Source organism: Mobula hypostoma, chromosome 2, assembly GCF_963921235.1.
Source record: "Mobula hypostoma chromosome 2, sMobHyp1.1, whole genome shotgun sequence".
In the NCBI taxonomy this organism is placed as follows: Eukaryota; Metazoa; Chordata; class Chondrichthyes; order Myliobatiformes; family Myliobatidae; genus Mobula; species Mobula hypostoma.
The window spans coordinates 248409955-248430559 of record NC_086098.1 but is presented as its reverse complement, the minus strand read 5'-3'; the positions used below and the strand labels follow the sequence as shown (position 1 = coordinate 248430559).

The window sequence follows — 20605 nt, the reverse complement described above, 5'->3', positions numbered from 1 at the left end:
GGGGACTGACACAGGACTGTGTGGGGAAACTGAATTTTCTGGCCTGAGGCGACCACATACGTGAGGCACCCTCTACAGAGCTGGAAACAGGACAATTCATGAATGGGAGACGCGGAGCGCAGGTGGGTACAGGGGCTCTGCAGTCTGAGATTTGGGGAATGAGATCTTTAACAGAAAACACTCGGCAGACAGAACGTCATCTTGTCAAGTTCTCTTTATCATCTCCAGTTTTACAGCACATCATTTAATTTGCGGAGAGATCCCTGTTTCAATAAAATTCTTTAAAAAAAAAAGACATTTAAACATACAAAAGTTGCCGTGTGTGTACGTGCTTGTGTGTATGTGTCTGTGTGCAGTGAATGAACTGCAGTCTTTTGCTGACCCACCCGGAACAACTCCACTGATAAGCAGGCGCCCTGCTGGGAAAGGAGACTTTCCTTCCCACTTTGTGTTTCCAGAGATGGAACTCTTCCTCCCTCAATGCCCAGCAACAGCCATGCTACGTGAGAGGGTCCAAAACCCCTTCCCCACCCCTGCCACCCACCCACCCACCCACCCACCGACCAACGCCCACGGGTCAGCTGCCTCGACCGAGGGGCCTTGAAACGTTTCCCGATGCCTGCTCTTTGGTTGAACACAACAACTAAGAATAAAAAAAAACGTGGAATGATCCTCCGGAATACAGGGAAGAGCCGCCAGCCTCTCGGTCACGCGGTGATTGTGACCTCCCCACAGCAGGGGCGCCCTGCCGGGGAGGCCCGGGGGCTCAAACCATAGCGTGAGCCATTTGTGCACAGCTTCCTACTTATAAATAAGGCCGGGCTGGGGGTGGGATGGAAGCTCAGAGGGGAGCAGTGGGCTGGGAGGTGATAATATTAGGGGGTCTAATTAGTCTCGTTTGTTCAGAGAAACCACCCACCATCTGTGATGAAATGACAGGGAGGGGGGAAGACTGAAGTTAGGAAAGGTGAATGGCATAGGTCTCGGAATGATAAAACTTAGGGGCAATACGTTCACAGACCCCCAGAGAGGGCGTGGAGGGGAGAGGATCTCCTTTCGTGCCAGAAGCCGGGAGAGTAGTTAACTCCCTATGCGAATCCCACTTTGCCAGAGGCAGGGATGAAGGCCTGTGTCTCTCCCTCAATCCCATAGGGCAGCCAAGAGCCCCAAAAATGTCAACGGGGGGAGGGTCCGATACCTGGATCTGCAGGAGAGAGTGACCCTGCACTGCAGGGGGGGTAAAATATTTCAATAAGATCAGGCGTGTGGAGGCCTGGGGAAATACCGCCCTGATCCCGCTGGGGGGACAAGATCCTCCCTTAGAGTGGGTGGGGGCGCACACAGAGCAGGGGAGGGAGGGGTTGGTCAGGAAGGTGCTACTGCCCCCACACCTAACACCCTGCCCCTGCTCTGGGCTGGGTGCTCAGAGTTCAGTAATACTCGTCGTCGTCCTCCTCCACCAGGCTGGGGGGTGAGCTGAAAGAGGGGCGAGGCGTGGCATCCTCTGGTGTCGGCTCAGTATCTGTGGGGGAGGCAGAGAGGGGTGTGCAGGTTAGACCACGCCAGTGCTCGACTCTCTCCCTACCCTCACCCTGACCTCCTCCCCACTCCCTGTAAACCTCGACCAGAGGGGGAAGGGAACTGCATAACCCCCACCCCCTACCCCAGCACACTCCAGCGGTGAGGGAGTGAGCAACGTCCCCACCCAGCCCACCCCCAGAGCACAGACTCCCTCCCGAGGGACAGTGCTACCCACAGCCTCTTCCCCAGTAGGGCTGGTACGCCACAAGTCTGAGGCTCAGTGGAGGGGAGGGGGGGAGATGGGGAAGGCAGGGGAGACAAAGGGAACAAGGGGGGAGAGGGGAACGTGGGGAGAGGGGGTAAGGGGGAAGGGGAGAGAGGGAAACGGGGAAGACGGGATGGGGAGAGAGGGGAACAGAAGGGGGTAGAGGGGAATGGAAGTGGGGAGAGGGGGACAGAAGTGGGGAGAGGGGGACAGAAGTGGAGAGAGGGGGGCAGAAGGGGAGAGAGGGGGGCAGAAGGGGAGAGAGGGGGATGGAAGGGGGTAGAGGGGGGAACTGAAGTGGAGAGAGGGGGGAACTGAAGTGGAGAGAGGGGGACAAAAGGGGAGAGAGGGGGGAACTGCAGAGGGGGAGGGAAGGGGAGAGGGGGACAGAAAGGAACGGAAGGGGAGAGGGGGGGCGGTAGGGGGAGAGCGGGGTCGGAAGGGGGAGAGCGGGGACGGAAGGGGGAGAGGGGGGAACAGAAGGGGAGAGAGGGGGAACAGAAGGGGAGAGAAGGGGAACGGAAGGGGAGAGGGGGATGGAAGGGGTAGAGGGGGGAACAGAAGGGGAGAGAAGGGGAACGGAAGGGGAGAGGGGGATGGAAGGGGTAGAGGGGGGAACAGAAGGGGAGAGGGGGGATGGAAGGGGGAGGGGGAACGGAAGGGGAGGGGGGGAATGGAAGGGGGAGAGAGGGAAACGGAAGGGAAGTGGGGGATGTGAGAGGGGAATGGAAGGGGGGAGGGGAAGACTGATGGAGTAAGAGAGTGTGGTAGGGTTGTGGTGAGAGTTGGGGGGGAGGAGGAGGTTGGATGTGGAGTTGGAGAGAGAGTATGGGGGAAGTGTAGGTGATGGGGAGACGAGGCCTGATATGGGCTCTTGGACATTCCAAGAGAGACCTGCCTCTAGCCTCTGGGTGGACAGGCTGTGCAGTGGCAGATGCCACCATCACGAGCTGCCCATGCATTATGGGTGGGAAAGGTGTGCCCGGAAGTCACCCACCTACCTGCGGTCTCCTCGCCAGAGGAAAGTGACGAGCTCTCGCTCTCCTCGTCTAGGCTGATCTGGCCTGTCCTTGGTCCTTCCCTGTGCCCCTCTCCGCCCTCGCCCTCCTGCTGAGGCGGGCCGCTGTCCCACAGAGGGCAGGGGCCCTCGGGCTGTCCGCTGTCTCTGGGCCAGGCGACAGGTATGCCCTGAGAATCAGGGTCTATCCGTAGGCTTGACTCATCAGCACTCCTCCGCCGCTGGTTGGTGCTCTGAGGAGGGATCAAGAATACTGGGGGTGAGATTCATTTGGAGTGGGGGCAGGAAAGTTGAACACAGATTGTTGCCAGGGTCAATGGCAAGTAGGCCTCAGGCTTCAACCAACTGCCCTCAGGAATTATTGCCTCGTTGGGTGGGGGGAAAGGGGGGCAAATAATTGGACCAGAGTTACCACAGAGATGGCTATTTGGCCTGTTATTTCTGCACCAGTCTTCGTAGGTCAGGACTTTTTAAGAATCTCAAAACCTTGTGCCTCCAAGCAACACCCCCTCTTCGGGGTGGGGGAATCAAAAACTAGAGGGGAGAGATTCAATCGCAACCTTAGGGGCAACTTCTTCACTCAGCTGATTTACCAGACTGTCACCAGGGCAAGTTATAGGGAGAGGTTGGGCAGGTTGGGACTTTATTTCTTGGAGCATAGAAGGTTAAGGGGGGACCTAATGGAGATTTATAAAGTCATGAGGGGCAGAGGTAGAGAAATGCACGGGCTTTGGTTTAGAGAAGTAAAATCTAGAGAACATAGGATAAGATAAGAGCGGGGAGATTTAAAGGGTGAGCTGAGGGACCGGAGAGTGGTCAGCCTATGGAACGAGCTGCCAGAGCAAGAGGTTGAGGCAGGCACATTAATGACATCTAAAAGGCACTTGGTCAGGTAGATGGAAATGGGGTGGCTAGCAAAAGGGACCAGCTTGGCTGGGCAACTTGGTTGGCAGTGGGGACAGGCCAAAGAGGGTCTATGTTCGATGGAGTTGAGGATGCCTGCGACGTTTGCTTGCAGGTTGAGTCAGTAGCAAATTCACTTTGAGAGGACTAGGACATAAAAGGAGGACGTACTCCTAACATTGGTCAGATGGCACTGAGTATTGCGAGCAACGTCTGGGTCCCGTATCCAGGGAAGGACGTGCGGGCCCTGGAGGGGGTCCAGAGCGGTTCAGGAGAATGTTCCTGGAATCCCCTGAGGAGCGTTTGGTGTCTCTGAGCCTGTACTCTTCGGGGTTGAGAAGGATAAGGGGAGGATCCTGTTGAAATTTCCCGGATACTGAAGGGCCTGAATAGACAGGATGTGGAGAAGATCAGTAGGAGATTCTAGCACCTGAGGGCACAGCCTCAGCACAAAGGGATATCCATTTTCAGAACCAAGATGAGGAATTTCTTTAGCCAGAAGGTGGTGAATCTGTAGACTTCATCGCTAGAGAGGTCTGTGGAGGCCAAGTCACTGGGTGTATTTACGGCAGAGATAGTTGTGAGGGGATTAATGGTTACGGTGAGAAGGTGGGAGAATGGGATTGAGAAAATGTCAATTGGAGCAGATTTGATGGGCCAAATGGCCTGATTGAGCCACGCTCATATGGTCTAATGATGATGGAGGAACTCGGTGGCTCAGGAAACATCTCTCAAAGTAAATGGATCCAGAATGACAATTGCCCATTTCCCACAGAAGCTGCTTGACCTGCTGAGTTCCTCCACGAAATCCCATGCTGCTCTGAATCCACGGCTCCGTGTCTCCAGCAGGAGGGAGGTTTCTGAGGGAGGGCACTCAATCAGGAGGGGGTGGGAGAGGCGGATCAGGAGGAGTCGGCACAGACTGGGGGCGTTCACGCCTTAGGGATAAATGGCAGTGGGGGTGGAGGGAAGTTTTCTGCAGTGAGTCTGGTTCCCTGTATGCTCTGGACACCACCGTACTACACGTCACCCAGGCAGGGGACCTGGTCCACATTGACGGCCTGGTCTCAGCAGAGGACTGGCTGATCCACGCCAGGTCTCGTCAGCAGAGGGTTCGGCCTCTGGTCTCAGCCTCAGGCAAGACTGACCCTCAGATGCCTGACTGTATGACGACTCTGGCCTGGGTGAGGAATGAAGCTGCCCACTGCGTCACCACTGTTCCAGTCTCCTCCTCACTCCCTGGGGCAGGAAGATGGACCAGGTGCCTCTGGCACAAGGTGGCCACACATTAACGTGATTATGCCATGGTCTGGCACTGTTAGGTGCCAATTTGCCTCAGATGGAATCTGTTTTCCCAGGGGCTGCCCCCATCATGCCAGGTTTGGAAGACCTGTTCCTGTTGGTTGAGGCAGTTGGCTGACCCTCACCCACCAGCAGGGGAGTCTCACCTGTGCAGTGCTGAGGCTCAGGCAGGCGGCATGGGCAGAGGGCAGGCTGAACTGCCTTGTATGGGCCCTCTTTTTGCACCGGGGGACGACCTTGGCCTCCGCTTCCCCTTCGGCTTCGGGCCCGGGGCTCTCCTGTAGCCACTGGCCCTGCTCCCTCTCCAGCTGCTCCCGCCTCCTCTCGGAGTCGTGCAGCCGGGCCTCGAGCGCCCGCAGCTCCTGGCCCCGATCCTCGCAGGCCCGCCGGCTCCTCTGGAACTCCACCTGCAGCAGCCCGTGCTGCCGTCTCAAGCCGGCCAGCTCCTCGCGCAGCCTCTCCAGTTCGGCCGGACCGCCCTCCCTCGAGTTCAGCCGAGTCAGCCGCTCCCTCTGCTCCGACACCTCCTGCCACTGCTCCTCCAGCAGGGTGTCCTGCTTCACCACTAGTGCCTGCGGGCCAAGCATTGACACCCAATCAGGGCTCACCCAGTGCGGCACACTACAGGCCTTCAGCCCCACTCCAAACCCTTCCAACCCACACAGCCCTCCCTCCAGTTTTTTTTCATCCATTCGCCAGCATAACCCTTGTCTACTCATGTCTAAGTGACTCTCAGACACAGTAACGGTATCCGATGCCCCCACCTCCTCTGGCAGTACATTCCAGATATCATCCACTCTCTTTGTGGAATACATTCAGGTGCTACTTTATTAGGTGTCCCCTGCACTTAATAAAGTGGCCACTGATGTGTTTCTGTATGTTCCTGGCCTTCTGCTGCCGTAGACCATCCACACTTCGAAGTTCGACGTGCTGTGCATTCAGAGATACTCTGCTGCACACCATATCCTTATGTGAGTCACTGTCACCTTCCTGTCAGCTTAATCCAGTCTGCCATTCTCCTGACCGCTCTCATTAACAAGGCATTCTCACCCTCAGAAATGCTGCCCACACTAGAGACTCTTGTGTTTGAAAATCCCAGGAGATCAACAAATACTCAAACCACCCCATCTGGCACCAACAATCATTCCATGCTCGAAGTCACTTAGATCACATTTCTGATGTTTGGTCTGAACAACAACTGAACCTCTTGACCATGTCTGCATGCTTTTATACACAGAGTTACTGCTACCTGATTGGCTGATTTGATATTTGCATTAACAAATCATTACCAAGCTGCTGTATAAGTGTACCTAGAGTATAGCGAACACTCAGTTCAAACGGGCGGGACAGGCTACTTGGGCCAGAAGGGCCTGTCACCGCATTCTATCTCTTAATGAAATTATGAGGCTGTGATATAACCTTCGAACTCTTCTCCAGTTTAACCTATGAAGGCAAGCTAACATATTCACCCCTGGCACTTTCAGACAGCTACGGATTTATACTTTATTGTCGCCAAACAATTGATACTAGAACATACAATCATCATAGCGATATTTGATTCTGTGCTTCCCGCTCCCTGATTTGAACCGAAAGTTCCCTCCATTCATTCATTCGAGTTCCCAATGCCTTACCACCTACTGTATATGCTCTACCTCCATCAAACCATCCAAGGTGCATCATCCTGAAGTTGTTGTGATTAAACCTCCCTGGCCAACGTGCTCTCCAGCTTCCACCTGATCTGTCTCCTAGAGCCCACGATGGCCTACCTCGCTATCCTCACCAGCACCAACTTACATCATCTGCAAACTTACAAATCATTCCTTCTGCACAAACTTTAATGTGTATCATCCCGACAAGTCCCAGCACCGGCCCCTGAGGTTCACCACTCCAACTCCAAGCCTATCCCCAGACCTGTATCTGTCCCACAATAAGGACACTCCACGCTCCCATCTGGCAACCCCAGAGAACGACAGAGGGGCAGTAGGGGAGAGGGGGAGTGGGACAGGGAGGGACACAGAGACAGGGTGACAGGGAGAGAGGATGAGAGAGAGGGGAGAGGGATAGAGGGAGGGTGGAAGGGAGAATGGGAGGAAAAGAGAGAGAGCAGAAGTGGGATGGGGAGGGAGGGAGAGTGATAGGGATGGAAGGAGCAAGAGGCGGGGTGGGGGGAGAGGGAGAGGGGGAAGGGGTGGGGAGGGGGAGGGGGGGAGAGAGAATCCCAAACCTGAACAACTAACCTGGAGAGAGAGGAGGAGGATGGACAACTGGGAGAGTCCCTGTAGTAGGTCCTGTGTGGAGGGCAGAGGAAGAGGGTCAGTGAGGGCACAGGGCAGGGGGTGAGGGTTAGTGACAGACAAGCAACATTGAGCATATTGGCTGACCCCATAGCCAAACCCACACCATGTTGCCCCAACAAAGCACCCCACATTACACACACCGATTCTCCAATCCCACGCCCACCACTGCTTGGTGTTCCTTCAGCCCACGTCCCCACCCCTCCAACACCACCCTTCAGGTCCCACAGGCTGACTTCTCAACCCAGCACAGCCCCACCTCACCCCTCACCCAACCCAGACTCTAAACCTGTATCCACATATCTTCTACACCCCCACACCTGTCCCCTCCCTCACTGCCCCTCCATTACCCACAGCACTCCTCTTCCATACCCAATCCAGACCAAAATACCCTCCCACTCCCTCCATCACCATCACCTCCCCACCCCTCACCTACCTCATTGTGTGACTTCAGTTGATTTCCGTTACCGTCCTACAGAGAGACAGGGACAGATTGAGGAACGGAGAGCGAGAGTGGGGGGGGGGAGCAGGTGAGGGACAGTGAAAGTGTGGGGAGGAAGAGGAGAGCGAGGGGAGGGAGAGGAAAGTGAGGGGAGGGAGAGGAAAGCGAGGGGAGGGAGAGGAGAGGGAGGGGAGGGAGAAGGGAGCGAGGAGAGGGAGAGGAGAGTGAGGGGAGGTAGAGGAGAGGAGAGTGAGGGGAGGGAGGGGAGGAGAGGAGAGTGAGGGGAGGGAGGGAGAGTGAGGGGTGGGAGAGGAGAGCGAGGGGAGGGAGAAGGGAGCGAGGGGAGGGAGAGGAGGGAGAGAAGAGTGAGGGAGAGTGAGGGGAGGGAGGGGAGAGAGATGGCCCACCCGGAGTGTGAATCCTTACCCGTGCCGTGTCTCCGAGTGCACTGTTCTTGCCTGGCTCGGGGCTGCCGTTCACACTGGGCTCAGTGTCTGCGGGAGGGAGCAGCAGATTAACACACACAGATCAAACAGGCCAGCCACGGCTTCGCGTGGGAGGGGTGGGCTGGGAGAGAGAGAGTGAGGGGTGGCGGAGGGGGAGGGGGAGGGGTGACGGAGGGGAGAGAGTGAGGGGTGGCGGAGGGGGAGGGTGAGGGTGATGGAGGGGAGAGGGTGAGGGGTGACGGAGGGGAGAGGGTGAGGGGTGGCGGAGGGGGAGGGTGAGGGGTGACGGAGGGGAGAGAGTGAGGGGTGGCGGAGGGGGAGGGTGAGGGGTGACGGAGGGGAGAGAGTGAGGGGTGACGGAGGGGGAGGGGTGACGGAGGGGAGAGGGTGAGGGGTGGCGAAGGGGGAGGGTGAGGGGTGACGGAGGGGAGAGGGTGAGGGGTGGCGGAGGGGGAGGGTGAGGGGTGACGGAGGGGAGAGGGGGAGGGGTGGTGGAGGGGAGAGAGTGAGGGGTGGTGGAGGGGAGAGAGTGAGGGGTGGCGGAGGGGGAGGGTGAGGGGTGACGGAGGGGAGAGGGTGAGGGGTGACGGAGGGGGAGGGTGAGGGGTGGCGGAGGGGGAGGGTGAGGGGTGACGGAGGGGAGAGAGTGAGGGGTGGCGGAGGGGGAGGGTGAAGGGTGGCGGAGGGGGAGGGTGAGGGGTGGCGGAGGGGAGAGGGTGAGGGGTGACGGAGGGGAGAGCGTGAGGGGTGACGGAGGGGAGAGAGTGAGGGGTGGCGGAGGGGGAGGGTGAGGGGTGGCGGAGGGGGAGGGTGAGGGGTGACGGAGGGGGAGGGGGAGGGGTGACGGAGGGGGAGGGGGAGGGGTGGCGGAGGGGGAGGGTGAGGGGTGACGGAGGGGGAGGGTGAGGGGTGGCGGAGGGGGAGGGTGAGGGGTGACGGAGGGGAGAGGGTGAGGGGTGACGGAGGGGAGAGGGTGAGTGGTGGGCTGGGGGAGAGAGGGTGAGTGGTGGGCTGGGGGAGAGAGGGTGAGTGGTGGGCTGGGGGAGAGAGGGTGAGACAGAGGACAGGGTGGGGTGGCGGAGGGGGAGGGTGAGGGGTGACGGAGGGGAGAGGGTGAGTGGTGGGCTGGGGGGGAGGGTGAGTGGTGGGCTGGGGGGGAGAGGGTGAGTGGTGGGCTGGGGGGGAGAGGGTGAGACAGAGGACAGGGTGGGGTGGGGAGGGGGAGGGGGAGTGGTGGGCTGGAGGGGAGAGGGTGAGTGGTGGGCTGGGGGGGAGAGGGTGAGACAGAGGACAGGGTGGGGTGGGGAGGGGGAGGGTGAGTGGTGGGCTGGGGGGGAGAGGGTGAGTGGTGGGGTGGGGGGGAGAGGGTGAGACAGAGGACAGGGTGGGGTGGGGAGGGGGAGGGTGAGTGGTGGGCTGGGGGGGAGGGTGAGTGGTGGGCTGGGGGGGAGAGGGTGAGTGGTGGGCTGGGGGGGAGAGGGTGAGTGGTGGGCTGGGGGGGAGAGGGTGAGACAGAGGACAGGGTGGGGTGGGGAGGGGGAGGGTGAGGGGTGACGGAGGGGAGAGGGTGAGTGGTGGGCTGGGGGGGGAGGGTGAGTGGTGGGCTGGGGGGGAGAGGGTGAGTGGTGGGCTGGGGGGGAGAGGGTGAGACAGAGGACAGGGTGGGGTGGGGAGGGGGAGGGTGAGTGGTGGGCTGGGGGGGAGAGGGTGAGTGGTGGGGTGGGGGGGAGAGGGTGAGACAGAGGACAGGGTGGGGTGGGGAGGGGGAGGGTGAGTGGTGGGCTGGGGGGGAGGGTGAGTGGTGGGCTGGGGGGGAGAGGGTGAGTGGTGGGCTGGGGGGGAGAGGGTGAGTGGTGGGCTGGGGGGGAGAGGGTGAGACAGAGGACAGGGTGGGGTGGGGAGGGGGAGGGTGAGGGGTGACGGAGGGGAGAGGGTGAGTGGTGGGCTGGGGGGGAGGGTGAGTGGTGGGCTGGGGGGGAGAGGGTGAGTGGTGGGCTGGGGGGGAGAGGGTGAGACAGAGGACAGGGTGGGGTGGGGAGGGGGGCAGGAGCAGTAACCAGACGTACCTGGGCTGCCCACTGGCCCCCCTGTGCTCTCAGTCCCCAGGGCCTGGTCCGTGCTGGAACCGACACTCCCACAAACGCTCACCATCAGCTCCGACATGCGCTGCACTGTAGGGATGGTGAAAGGTAGAAGGTCAGGAATCTTCGTCCGAGATCAAATCTTCGCAGGAATTTCCGACACGGGATTCCTGCAGGGTCCATTCTCTTCATCAGAGGTGTAATAGCACATATGATCTCCAATTTAACCCCTATCCCATTCTCCCCCCTCTCCTCGCATTCCCTCCTTCCCTCAATCCCTCCGGGGTGGTGGGGGCTCTGGATTTGGATTGTGAATGGGTGATGGGATGGGAGATGCAGAAACCCTCCCCAGGGATGGAGGGAGAGGGGGAGGGGTCAGGGAGGGAGAGAGGGAAGGAAACTCAGCCTCGCCCCTCCCTGACTGCCTACCACTCACTCTCACCCACAGCCAACTGAGTGTAGCTCCCCACCAACTCCACCTTCCTCCCTCCCTCCCTGGAGCCCTGCTGCACCTTCTCTGATGGCCTCAGTGATGAGTCGCTCCCCTCGAGGGTGGTCGATGGATTCGGAGCGGAAGAGGCGTCGGGGGCCGGAGGCTGGCGTGTCCTCGCTGTTCCTCAGCTGCAGGACCTGCTGCAGCAGCGATGCCTTCTCCTCCAGCAGCTCGGCCACACGGCGGTCCCGCTGACCGATCTCCTCTACCGGGGGAGAGTACCACCATGGTTCAGTGAGGGGTCCGGGAGAGGGCCGGAGAGGAGGGGGTCCGGGAGAGGGCCGGAGAGGAGGGGGTCAGGGAGAGGGCCGGAGAGGAGGGGGTCAGAGAGTGGGTCGGAGAGGAGGGGGTCAGGGAGAGGGCCGGAGAGGAGGGGGTCAGAGAGTGGGTCGGAGGGGAGGGGGTCAGGGAGAGGGCCGGAGAGGAGGGGGTCAGAGAGTGGGTCGGAGGGGAGGGGGAAGGAGAGGGGGGATTGGGGAGGACAATACCGTGATGGTTCAGTGAGGGGGTCAGGGAGAGGGTCGGAGGAGGGGGTCAGAGAGAGGGTCGGAGGGAAGGGGTCAGAGAGAGGGCCAGAGAGGAGGGGGTCAGAGAGAGGGTCGGAGGGGAGGGGGAAGGAGAGGGGGGATTGGGGAGGACAATACCGTGATGGTTCAGTGAGGGGGTCAGGGAGAGGGCCAGAGGAGAGGGGGAAGGAGAAGATTGGGGAGAATATGGCGATGATTCACTGAGGGTGTCAGGGAGAGGGGATTGGGGAGGAGAATACCGTGATGGTTCAGGGAGAGGGTTGCAGAGGAGGGGGAAGGAGATAGGGGATTGATGAGGAGAATACTGTGATGGTTCAGTGAGGGGGTCAGGGAGAGGGTCGGAGAGGAGGGGTAAGGGGGGCGGTCTGGGGAGGAGAAAAGGAGGGATGGAGAGAGTGGGAAAGAGGAGAGGAGAGGGAAGGAGAGAGGGAGACAATAAGAGTAGAGATGAGAAGGAAAGGGGGAATGGAAAGGGTCAGTGAGCAGAGAAGAAGAGGAAAGGGAAGAGAGGAGGAGGGATGGACTGAGAAAGGGAGGCAGATGGGGACAGGAAGGTGGAGAGGAGAGAGGGAAAAAGGGAATAGGGAAGGAAGGTGAAGGGAGACAGGGAGAAAAATGGGAGAGAGAAAGAATGCGGGAATGGGTTGGGGATAAAGGAAAAAGGGGAAGGGGAATGTACTGTGAGGTGAAGGTAGAGAGCTCAAGGGAACAGGAGGGGTAAAGGAGGGGAGAGGGAGGTCACACGGGGGGTAGGGGAGGGGAGAGGGAGGTCACACGGGGGGTAGGGGAGGGGAGAGGGAGGTCACACGGGGGGTAGGGGAGGGGAGAGGGAGGTCACACGGGGGTAGGGGAGGGGAGAGGGAGGTCACACGGGGGTAAGGGAGGGGAGAGGGAGGTCATACAGGGGGTAGGGGAGGGGAGAGGGAGGTCACACGGGGGGTAGGGGAGGGGAGAGGGAGGTCATACAGGGGGTAGGGGAGGGGAGAGGGAGGTCACACAGGGGGTAGGGGAGGGGAGAGGGAGGTCACACGGGGTAAGGGAGGGAAGAGGGAGGTCACACGGGGGGTAGGGGAGGGGAGAGGGAGGTCATACAGGGGGTAGGGGAGGGGAGAGGGAGGTCACACGGGGGGTAGGGGAGGGGAGAGGGAGGTCACACAGGGGGTAGGGGAGGGGAGAGGGAGGTCACACGGGGGTAGGGGAGGGGAGAGGGAGGTCACACGGGGGTAAGGGAGGGAAGAGGGAGGTCACGCGGGGGGTAGGGGAGGGGAGAGGGAGGTCATACAGGGGGTAGGGGAGGGGAGAGGGAGGTCACACGGGGGGTAGGGGAGGGGAGAGGGAGGTCACACGGGGGGTAGGGGAGGGGAGAGGGAGGTCACACGGGGGGGTAAGGGAGGGCAGAGGGAGGTCACACGGGGTAAGGGAGGGGAGAGGGAGGTCATACAGGGGGTAGGGGAGGGGAGAGGGAGATCACATGGGGGGTAGGGGAGGGGAGAGGGAGGTCACACAGGGGGTAGGGGAGGGGAGAGGGAGGTCACACGGGGGGTAGGGGAGGGGAGAGGGAGGTCACATGGAGGGGTAAGGAAGGGGAAAGGGAGGTCATACAGGGGGTAGGGGAGGGGAGAGGGAGGTCACACGGGGGGTAGGGGAGAGGAAGGATTGAGAGGAGAGAAGGAGTGAGGGCCAGATCATGTTGCAGGGGCGTGAAGTGGAGGGAGAGGCAGGGAAGAGGTGGGGATGAGGAATGAAGGGGAGAGTTTGGGGAGGATCGATTGTGAGGTGATGTTGGTCAGACAGGGTGATCAGTGGGAAGGAGACGAGGGGAACTTGCGTGGAGGGTGGGGCTGGTGTATGGTGGATGGGGGTGGAGGGGAGGACGAAAGTTGGGGATGGTGGGACAGGAGGGTATTGAGGAGGGGGGAGAGGGATGTGGTAGGGATGTGGTGGGGCAGTGAGGGGTGGGGATGGGTGTTGAGGGTCGGGGTGTGGTTAGACTGGAGAGGTCTGTTGGGAGAAGGGGACTGGGAGGGTGATGGGTGTGGGCGGTGAGAGGAGGGAGGGGAGGTAGGGATAGCTGTTGGGAGGAGGGTGAGGGTGATGGGACAAAGGAGGTGGGGGTTCCATACCTGAGAGTTCCCTCAAGATCTCCTTGGTCTTCATCTCCATGGAGAAATGTTCCATCTCGGGACAGCTGGAAGACACGGAGGTCAGGTCAGATCACCACTCCTTCCCCCTGTCACCCACTGGCCTCTGCCTGGCACCACTCTATCCCTTGCCTTGCTCTAGTACAGCAATATCCCACCAGCAGAGCCAGACATGAGCTGTGAACAGCACCATCGCACAAACCTCACTGCAGCCTCATTCATCAGAGGAGAACGGAGGGTCCCCCTCCTCCAGTGGTTGGGCTGGCCTTGACCTCCCCCTCCCCCCCCACCCCCAGGGGTAGGGGTGCTACCTCAGACAATGTGACAGTGGGAGTCTAGGCCGTGTGGTCCATAATCGGCTCCAGGAGAGGGACTCAAAGACATGGACACTGTGGGCATCACCCCCCCACCCTGTTCACTGGTCAGTAGGTAGGGCAATGGCAGGGGAGGGGGCTCCGTTCAGGGGGCAGTGCAGGGACACCCCCAAAGGCCTCTCTCAGCGTCTGGAGTTGTTGGTGAGGCTGCACTTGGTACTGTGAATAGCTCTGAACAGTTTTGCTCAAAGTCAGAGCAAAGAACGTATATGTCACCATAAACTTCACTGAGATATATTTTCTTGTGGGCTTTCACAAGTAAGTACAGAAATACAATAGAATTTATGAAAAACCAAACACAAAGACATAAAACAAATTGTCCAAATACAAAAAAAGTAATATTGAGAAGGAGTTGTGGAACTCTGAACATTGAGACACCCTGTTACAGGAAAGGCCAGGTTACATCGGAAAGAATACAGATGCTGCCTGGACGAGAGGGTCTGAGTCACTGGGAGGATCAGCCACTAGGTCTTCATTCCTTGGAGCGTAGGTGAATGAGGGATGATTGTATAGCACTGGAACTAGTTTTGGAATTGGTTTACGTGCACAAAATGCTGGAGGAACTCTACAAGCCAGGCACCAGCTACAGAGGGAAATAGCAGCAACAGGCCGAGATCCTTCTTGTCACTTGTACCGAGGTACGATGAGAAGGTTGTCTTGCATATCGTTCATACAGATCAGATCATTCCACAGTGCATTAAAACAACAATGATGCGGACTGAAGTGTTACAGTTATAGAGAGGTGTTAAAAACTATGAGATGGATAGTAACAGTCTTTTCCCCAGGGTAGGGGAATCCAAAACTAGGGGCCATAGGCTTAAGGTGAGAGGGGAAGATTTCCCTCTATCTTGAAGGGGGGCAACTTTTTCACACAGTGGGTGGAGAGTATATGGAATTAGCTGCTAAAGGAAGTGGCTGAGGCATGTACAAAAGAATCATTTAAGGAGGAAACGAAAGGCAGATGGAGAGATGTGGCCCGAAGCAGGAAATTGGGACTAAGTGGGAGTGCACTGTGACTGCTGTGGACTGGTTGGGTCAGAGGGTTGGGGCTGCACCCATGCAGCATTGCTCTGTAATTCCATGAGCTCTCTTCCAGGGAAGGTGGGACCTGTACAGAAGGGACGGTTTGCACCTGAACTGGGGGGGAGGGGCTAATATCCTAGTGGGAAGGTTTGCTGGTGCTGCACGGTGGGGTTAAACTAGAGTTGCAGGGGGATGGGAATCAGAGTGACAGAACAGATCGTGGAGCGGTTGTGGAGAAAGATGTTGTTAAGCCTGCAAAGGCAGACATCGAAAGGTCGAGCGTGGTGGGACTAATGTTCTGAGCTGTGTATATTTCAATACAGGGAGTACTGTACCATCAGCATGTGGAACTGTGATACTGTAGCCACTAGTGAGACTGGGTTGCAGGAGGGGCAGGACTGGCTGCTCAGTGCTCCGGGGTTCTGTTGTTCTAGATGTGACATAGTGGGAGGTGTAGCATTACTAGTCTGGGTAACTGTCACAGCTGAAAAGTCAGGGCAGACTGGACAGCTTGGCTAGCGAGGCGTTAAGGATGGAACGGAGAAATAAGAGAGGTATGACCACGTCAATGGGATTATATCACAGACCACCCAGCAGCCCGTGGGGAGCACTTTGCATTTAGTGATCGCAATGCCACTAACTTCAAGGTAATTATTGAAAAGGGTAGGTCTGGTCCTCGTGTTGAGATTCTAAATTGCGTAAGCTCATGTTGTTCCATTCTACCACTTGTTCGACCTGGCATTCTGGGGGCTCCAGTGAACTAGAGTCTCAAGAGTGCAGTAAGGTGGCACGGCCAAATCGAGACGGTGGGGCCCAGGCCCGAGAGTGAGGAACGTGCTGTTTGTCCATTGCTGGAGTGGACATGGGGCCAAATCAAAATGGCAGGACCCAGGGCCAAATCGAGACAGTGGGGCCCAGGCCCCAGAGTGAGGAATGAGCCGATGTTTGGCCAATTTAAGCGCAGGCCCAAATTGAACAGGTCAGAGTAACAGGGCTGGCGGTGAAGGCCGTGCTGGTGTTCAGCTGGCTGCACTGCAAAGTATACTACTTTCTGCACTGAACCCAGGCTGTGGCCTGCGACTAACGGCTCCTGGACCGGCTGTGGCAAAGAACTTAGTTCATGGGTGTAGACTCACTCTTGTGAACTTTAGCACTGAATAATAAAATGGGATTAATACCTGTAAGGAAGCTCAAGTCACAGCTTATGCAGGTCAGGGATGACCTGGGATTCAGACTGGCTGGCGTTTACAGGATTCCCTGTGAATGTGGAGCAGTGTATACTGGCCAGACGGGACATAGGATGGAAACCGGCATCAAAGAGCACAGGACGTGTATCCGGTAGGGTTACCCGGAGAAATCAGCCGTTGCAGAACACTGCATTTGCAACAGCCACAGGATCGACTGCCACAGAACAAAACTACTGTGCCGTGCCAATGGCTTATGGGACCGTCTGGTGAAGGAAGCCATTGAAATAAAACTAGAGGTTTTTTTTTAACAAAGACAAAGGTCTCGCTCTAAGCAAGAACAGAAATTTGATTATAAACAAGGTGGGACAGTGAAAACCTGATTGGATGAAGACTAACCAATCAGGATGGATGGATGATGGGGGTATAAATACCACCAGACTAGACGTGCCAGGCATCAACCCTGATGAAGATGGCAGAATTTGTCATTGAACTGTCAGTTGAAATCAAGACCTGTACCCGGCTGGAAGCCCGAGAAGAGTTTATTTATCATGTACACCGGGAAAGCACTGGATCCTCTCTATTAATTTTTATTGTTTGCACGATTTGTTCTTTTTTTTGCACATTGGGTGGTTAGTGGTCTTTTTTAATGGGTTCTATTGGGTCTCGTTGTTTTTGCATCTACCTGTAAGAAGACAAAGTTCAAGGCTGTACATAGTGCACACTCTTTGATAATAAATGTACTTTGGACTTTGAAGGAAGACTCCAAGAATAACCTAAAATTATAGGCTGTTGAACATCAGGAGGGGAAATTTATTGGATGGCATTCTAAGGGATTGCATATATGAGTTTTTGGAGAGACAAGGACTGATTCGGGATAGTCAACATGGCTTTTAGAGTGGCAGGTTGTGTCTAACCAATCTTACAGGGTTTTTCGAGAAAGTTGATGCAGGCAAGTCAGCCAGTTACGTGGGTACAGATAAGGTAAATGGAAGCAGGCTTTTCCCACTGAGGCTGAGTGAGACTACAACTAGAGGTCATGGGTTAATGGTGAAAGGTGAAATATTTAAGGGGGACATGAGGGGGAACCTCGTCACTCAGAGGGTGGTGAGAGTGTGGCACGAGCTGCCAGTGCAAGTGATGGACGTGGGGTCAATTTCAGAATTTAAGAGGACTTTGGATAAGTACGTGGACGGGAGGCACTTGGAGAGCTCTGGTCCTGATGGGACAAGGCAGATTAATGGTTGGGCTGAGATCCTGCTCCTGTGCTCAGTGTTCGATGGCTTTATGAATCCCAGATGGACCGGAATTCTGAAGGTGAAGTAGTACAGACAGTGTGGGTGGAACGACTAAAAGCGGTCAGGGGACGGATGGGGCGAGTAGAGATGTGGGGGAGAGGGCGAGGTATGGGGGATGTTAGGAAGGGTGAGTGACTTTCTGGAGAGGGGAACAGCACTCACATATTGACAGTCTGCTGGATGATCTTCATCCAAGTGTTGCGGTCGTCGCGGGAAGCTGTGTGGATCTCATACATCTCGGGCACGGGGGCAGCCGCGCTGATCAGGAACAGCCCTTTCTCCTGGTTGGCGATGTCCCTCACAATCAGCTTCTGCAGGGGGATCACTGCTGGCTTGTTGTCCTGGGGTACAGAAACCCCCAACCCCACCGGGGGCGGGTGGGAGGGGAAAGTCAGCACACAGGGCAAACACTAACCCATCCTCTCTCCCCGCAGCTTGAGGGTCTTTGGTAATGTTCCCCTTCCCACCACCCACCCTTCCCAAACCTATCTCCACTACACCCCACTCCCCACCAGCCCCTTTAACCTGCTCCTGGGCTCCACAGGGGACTGTCTTGTCTCCCTTTCTCTTCACCATTTACACCTCGGACTTCAACTACTGCACAGAGTCTTGTCATCTTCAGAAGTTTTCGGATGCCTCTGCCATAGTTGGATGCATCAGCAAGGGAGATGAGGCTGAGTACAGGGCTACGGTAGGAAATCTAGTCACATGGTGTGAGCAGAATTATCTGCAGCTTAATGTGAAAAAGACTAAGGAGCTGGTGGTAGACCTGAGGAGAGCTAAGGTACCGGCAACCCCTGTTTCCATCCAGGGGGTCAGTGTGGACATGGTGGAGGATTACAAATACCTGGGGATACAAATTGACAATAAACTGGACTGGTCTAAGAACACTGAGGCTGTCTACAAGAAGGGTCAGAGCCGTCTCTATTTCCTGAGGAGACTGAGGTCCTTTAACATCTGCCGGACGATGCTGAGGATGTTCTACGAGTCTGTGGTGGCCAGTGCGATCATGTTTGCTGTTGTGTGCTGGGGCAGCAGGCTGAGGGTAGCAGACACCAACAGAATCAACAAACTCATTCGTAAGGCCAGTGATGTTGTGGGGATGGAACTGGACTCTCTGACGGTGGTGTCTGAAAAGAGGATGCTGTCCAAGTTGCATGCCATCTTGGACAATGTCTCCCATCCACTACATAATGTACTGGGTGGGCACAGGAGTACATTCAGCTAGAGACTCATTCCACCGAGATGCAACACAGAGCGTCATAGGAAGTCATTCCTGCCTGTGGCCATCAAACTTTACAACTCCTCCCTTGGAGGGTCAAACACCCTGAGCCAATAGGCTGGTCCTAGACTTATTTCCTGGTATAATTTACATATTACTATTTAACTACTTACGGTTTTATTACTATTTAATTATTTATGGTACAACTGTAACAAAAACCAATTTCCCCCGGGATCAATAAAGTATGACTATGACTACTATGTGACGTTCCCTCCTCCCCAACCCCCATCTTGAAGGTCTCCCCATCGTGTGTGCCTCAGCAGTGGCACCCCATACCACCCCCCAGCCCCGGCTTGGTTAGTTGAGCTCACCAGGGCAGGGAAGCTGTATCTTTGGTCCTTCTCCTGTAGGAAGATCAGGACGTCGGTCAGCAGCAGGACTTGCACATCTGAGGAGAGAAACGGGGTCACAGGTCACAGGGTAAGAGACTGAGGGGTCAAGAGGTCATGGGGTAATCATGGGATCGCGGGGTGAGAGACACTGGACCAAAGGCAGAGTCATTACAGGATTGATGAGGGGCCAGCGCATATAGGGGGAGGAGACAGTGTAACGGGGCCAGCGTACAATGTCAGCAGAGAGTCACGGCGGGGTCAGTATCAGCACGGAGTCAGGGGAGATAGGGTCGGTGAATACAAGGCTGGATTCTCTGGCTGTCTCACCCTTGAAGCGGCCGGTTGCAGTCTTCCAGAGGACAAAGCCGTCGTGCACCAGCTTACGGCGGGCGAGGTCATCACGCTGGAAGTGTTGGCCATTGTGCATGGCGGCCGAGGCCCGCGAGTCCATCCTGCTGCAGACGTCCTGGAGCCGGAACCGCCGCTCGCACTCGTGCACCTCGGTATCCACAGACGCAATCACCTCCTTCACCAACGCCAACGCCCTGCCCAGCTCCCGCTGCTCATCCTCGTTTCCTGAGCACACACACGCCGCTCAGTAGTGGCAGACAATCGACCCGTCTCTGCTCCTCTACCCCATCCCCACCGGCCAAGGTCACAGCCCGTCTCCCCGACACCCTCCATCCAACAGGGACCTGGTATCACTCCGGGTCGGCCATTTACACCCGTCTCCATTTCACTTTCCAACATTCCCATCAATTCATCTCAGATTCCACCCCTTAACAACACCCTATAAGGGCAATTTACAGTGGCTGATCAACCCACTGATCCCACACGTAGTTAGGCCATGGGAGGGAACAGACATCTGGGGGAACCCACACACACAGTGCTGGAGGTCAGGATCGAACCCAGGTCTCCGGGCCGGAGCTGGAGCGAGCAGCAATTCCTACAGAACCACTGGGTTCTCCAGGCTTGACCTTCATTCCTGCAACTGGGAAAATCCAAACTCTGGGATCTGCAGCAACACACAAAGTGCTGGAAGAACTCAGCAGGTCAGGCAGCTTCAATGCAGGGAAGTGGACAGCTGAGGATTTGAACTGCGAATATCATCTGTATCCAACCTCTTCTCCATCCTAGTCCTGTTAGTGACCTCTCTACCTTCGGACAGACAGGACAGGCATGGGGCTGTATTTTGATCACAAAACCCAAACTGGGAGCAGACAGTGCTGTCCCCCCGGTCAGCCCATCTCAGCATGTCCTCACCTTTCGTGTTCTGCAAGATGCGGTCCAGCAGGACCGGGTACTTGGTAATCCTCTGGGTGACCAGAAGGATGCATTCCTGGATACCGTGTCTGCGTAGCACCGAGCAGCGAGTCATCCTCTGCAGAGACAAGGAGATGGATCAGGACATGGGTTATACCCTCCCGGGGTCAGACACAGAGCGAAACTCCCTCTACACAGTCACATCACACACTCCCGACTGTGAAGGTTTCCCCATTCCCACTGTCATGTGCTCCCGGACGCTCCCTCCCCTTGCCGCCCTGAGACAGCTGAGGGTCCACTCACCCGCACAAACTGCTGGAAGCGCTTGTCCCGAGTGTACAGCTCCTTGTATAGTTTCACGGCCTTGGTATGTCGGCTGCAGAAATCGGCATAGGCTCTCTTCATCAGTTCTGCGT

The 20605-nt window shown here is 57.0% G+C and overlaps 1 protein-coding gene across 10 annotated transcripts in view; it reads right to left on the bottom strand.

Annotated features, from left to right (window-relative positions):
- Positions 1-546: 546 nt before the first annotated feature.
- The window catches only part of LOC134343081 (rho guanine nucleotide exchange factor 2-like), a 159714-nt gene continuing 139655 nt past the window's right edge, over positions 547-20605 (bottom strand). For 9 of the 10 annotated variants that reach the window (XM_063041951.1, XM_063041950.1, XM_063041953.1 and 6 more), the window contains 14 exons: positions 20493-20605; positions 20190-20307; positions 19254-19502; positions 18906-18982; positions 17475-17653; positions 13416-13480; positions 10785-10970; positions 10258-10362; positions 8172-8239; positions 7740-7775; positions 7247-7297; positions 5156-5581; positions 2788-3037; positions 547-1522 (listed from right to left, as the gene is read on the bottom strand). The exon at positions 20493-20605 is cut by the window's right edge and continues 13 nt beyond it. In XM_063041951.1, the coding sequence (XP_062898021.1) occupies positions 1431-1522; positions 2788-3037; positions 5156-5581; positions 7247-7297; positions 7740-7775; positions 8172-8239; positions 10258-10362; positions 10785-10970; positions 13416-13480; positions 17475-17653; positions 18906-18982; positions 19254-19502; positions 20190-20307; positions 20493-20605 (2015 nt within the window). In that variant the 3' untranslated portion in view covers positions 547-1430. The remainder of the gene's footprint in view (positions 1523-2787; positions 3038-5155; positions 5582-7246; positions 7298-7739; positions 7776-8171; positions 8240-10257; positions 10363-10784; positions 10971-13415; positions 13481-17474; positions 17654-18905; positions 18983-19253; positions 19503-20189; positions 20308-20492) is intronic. The other variant, XM_063041948.1, reaches the window with a different exon arrangement.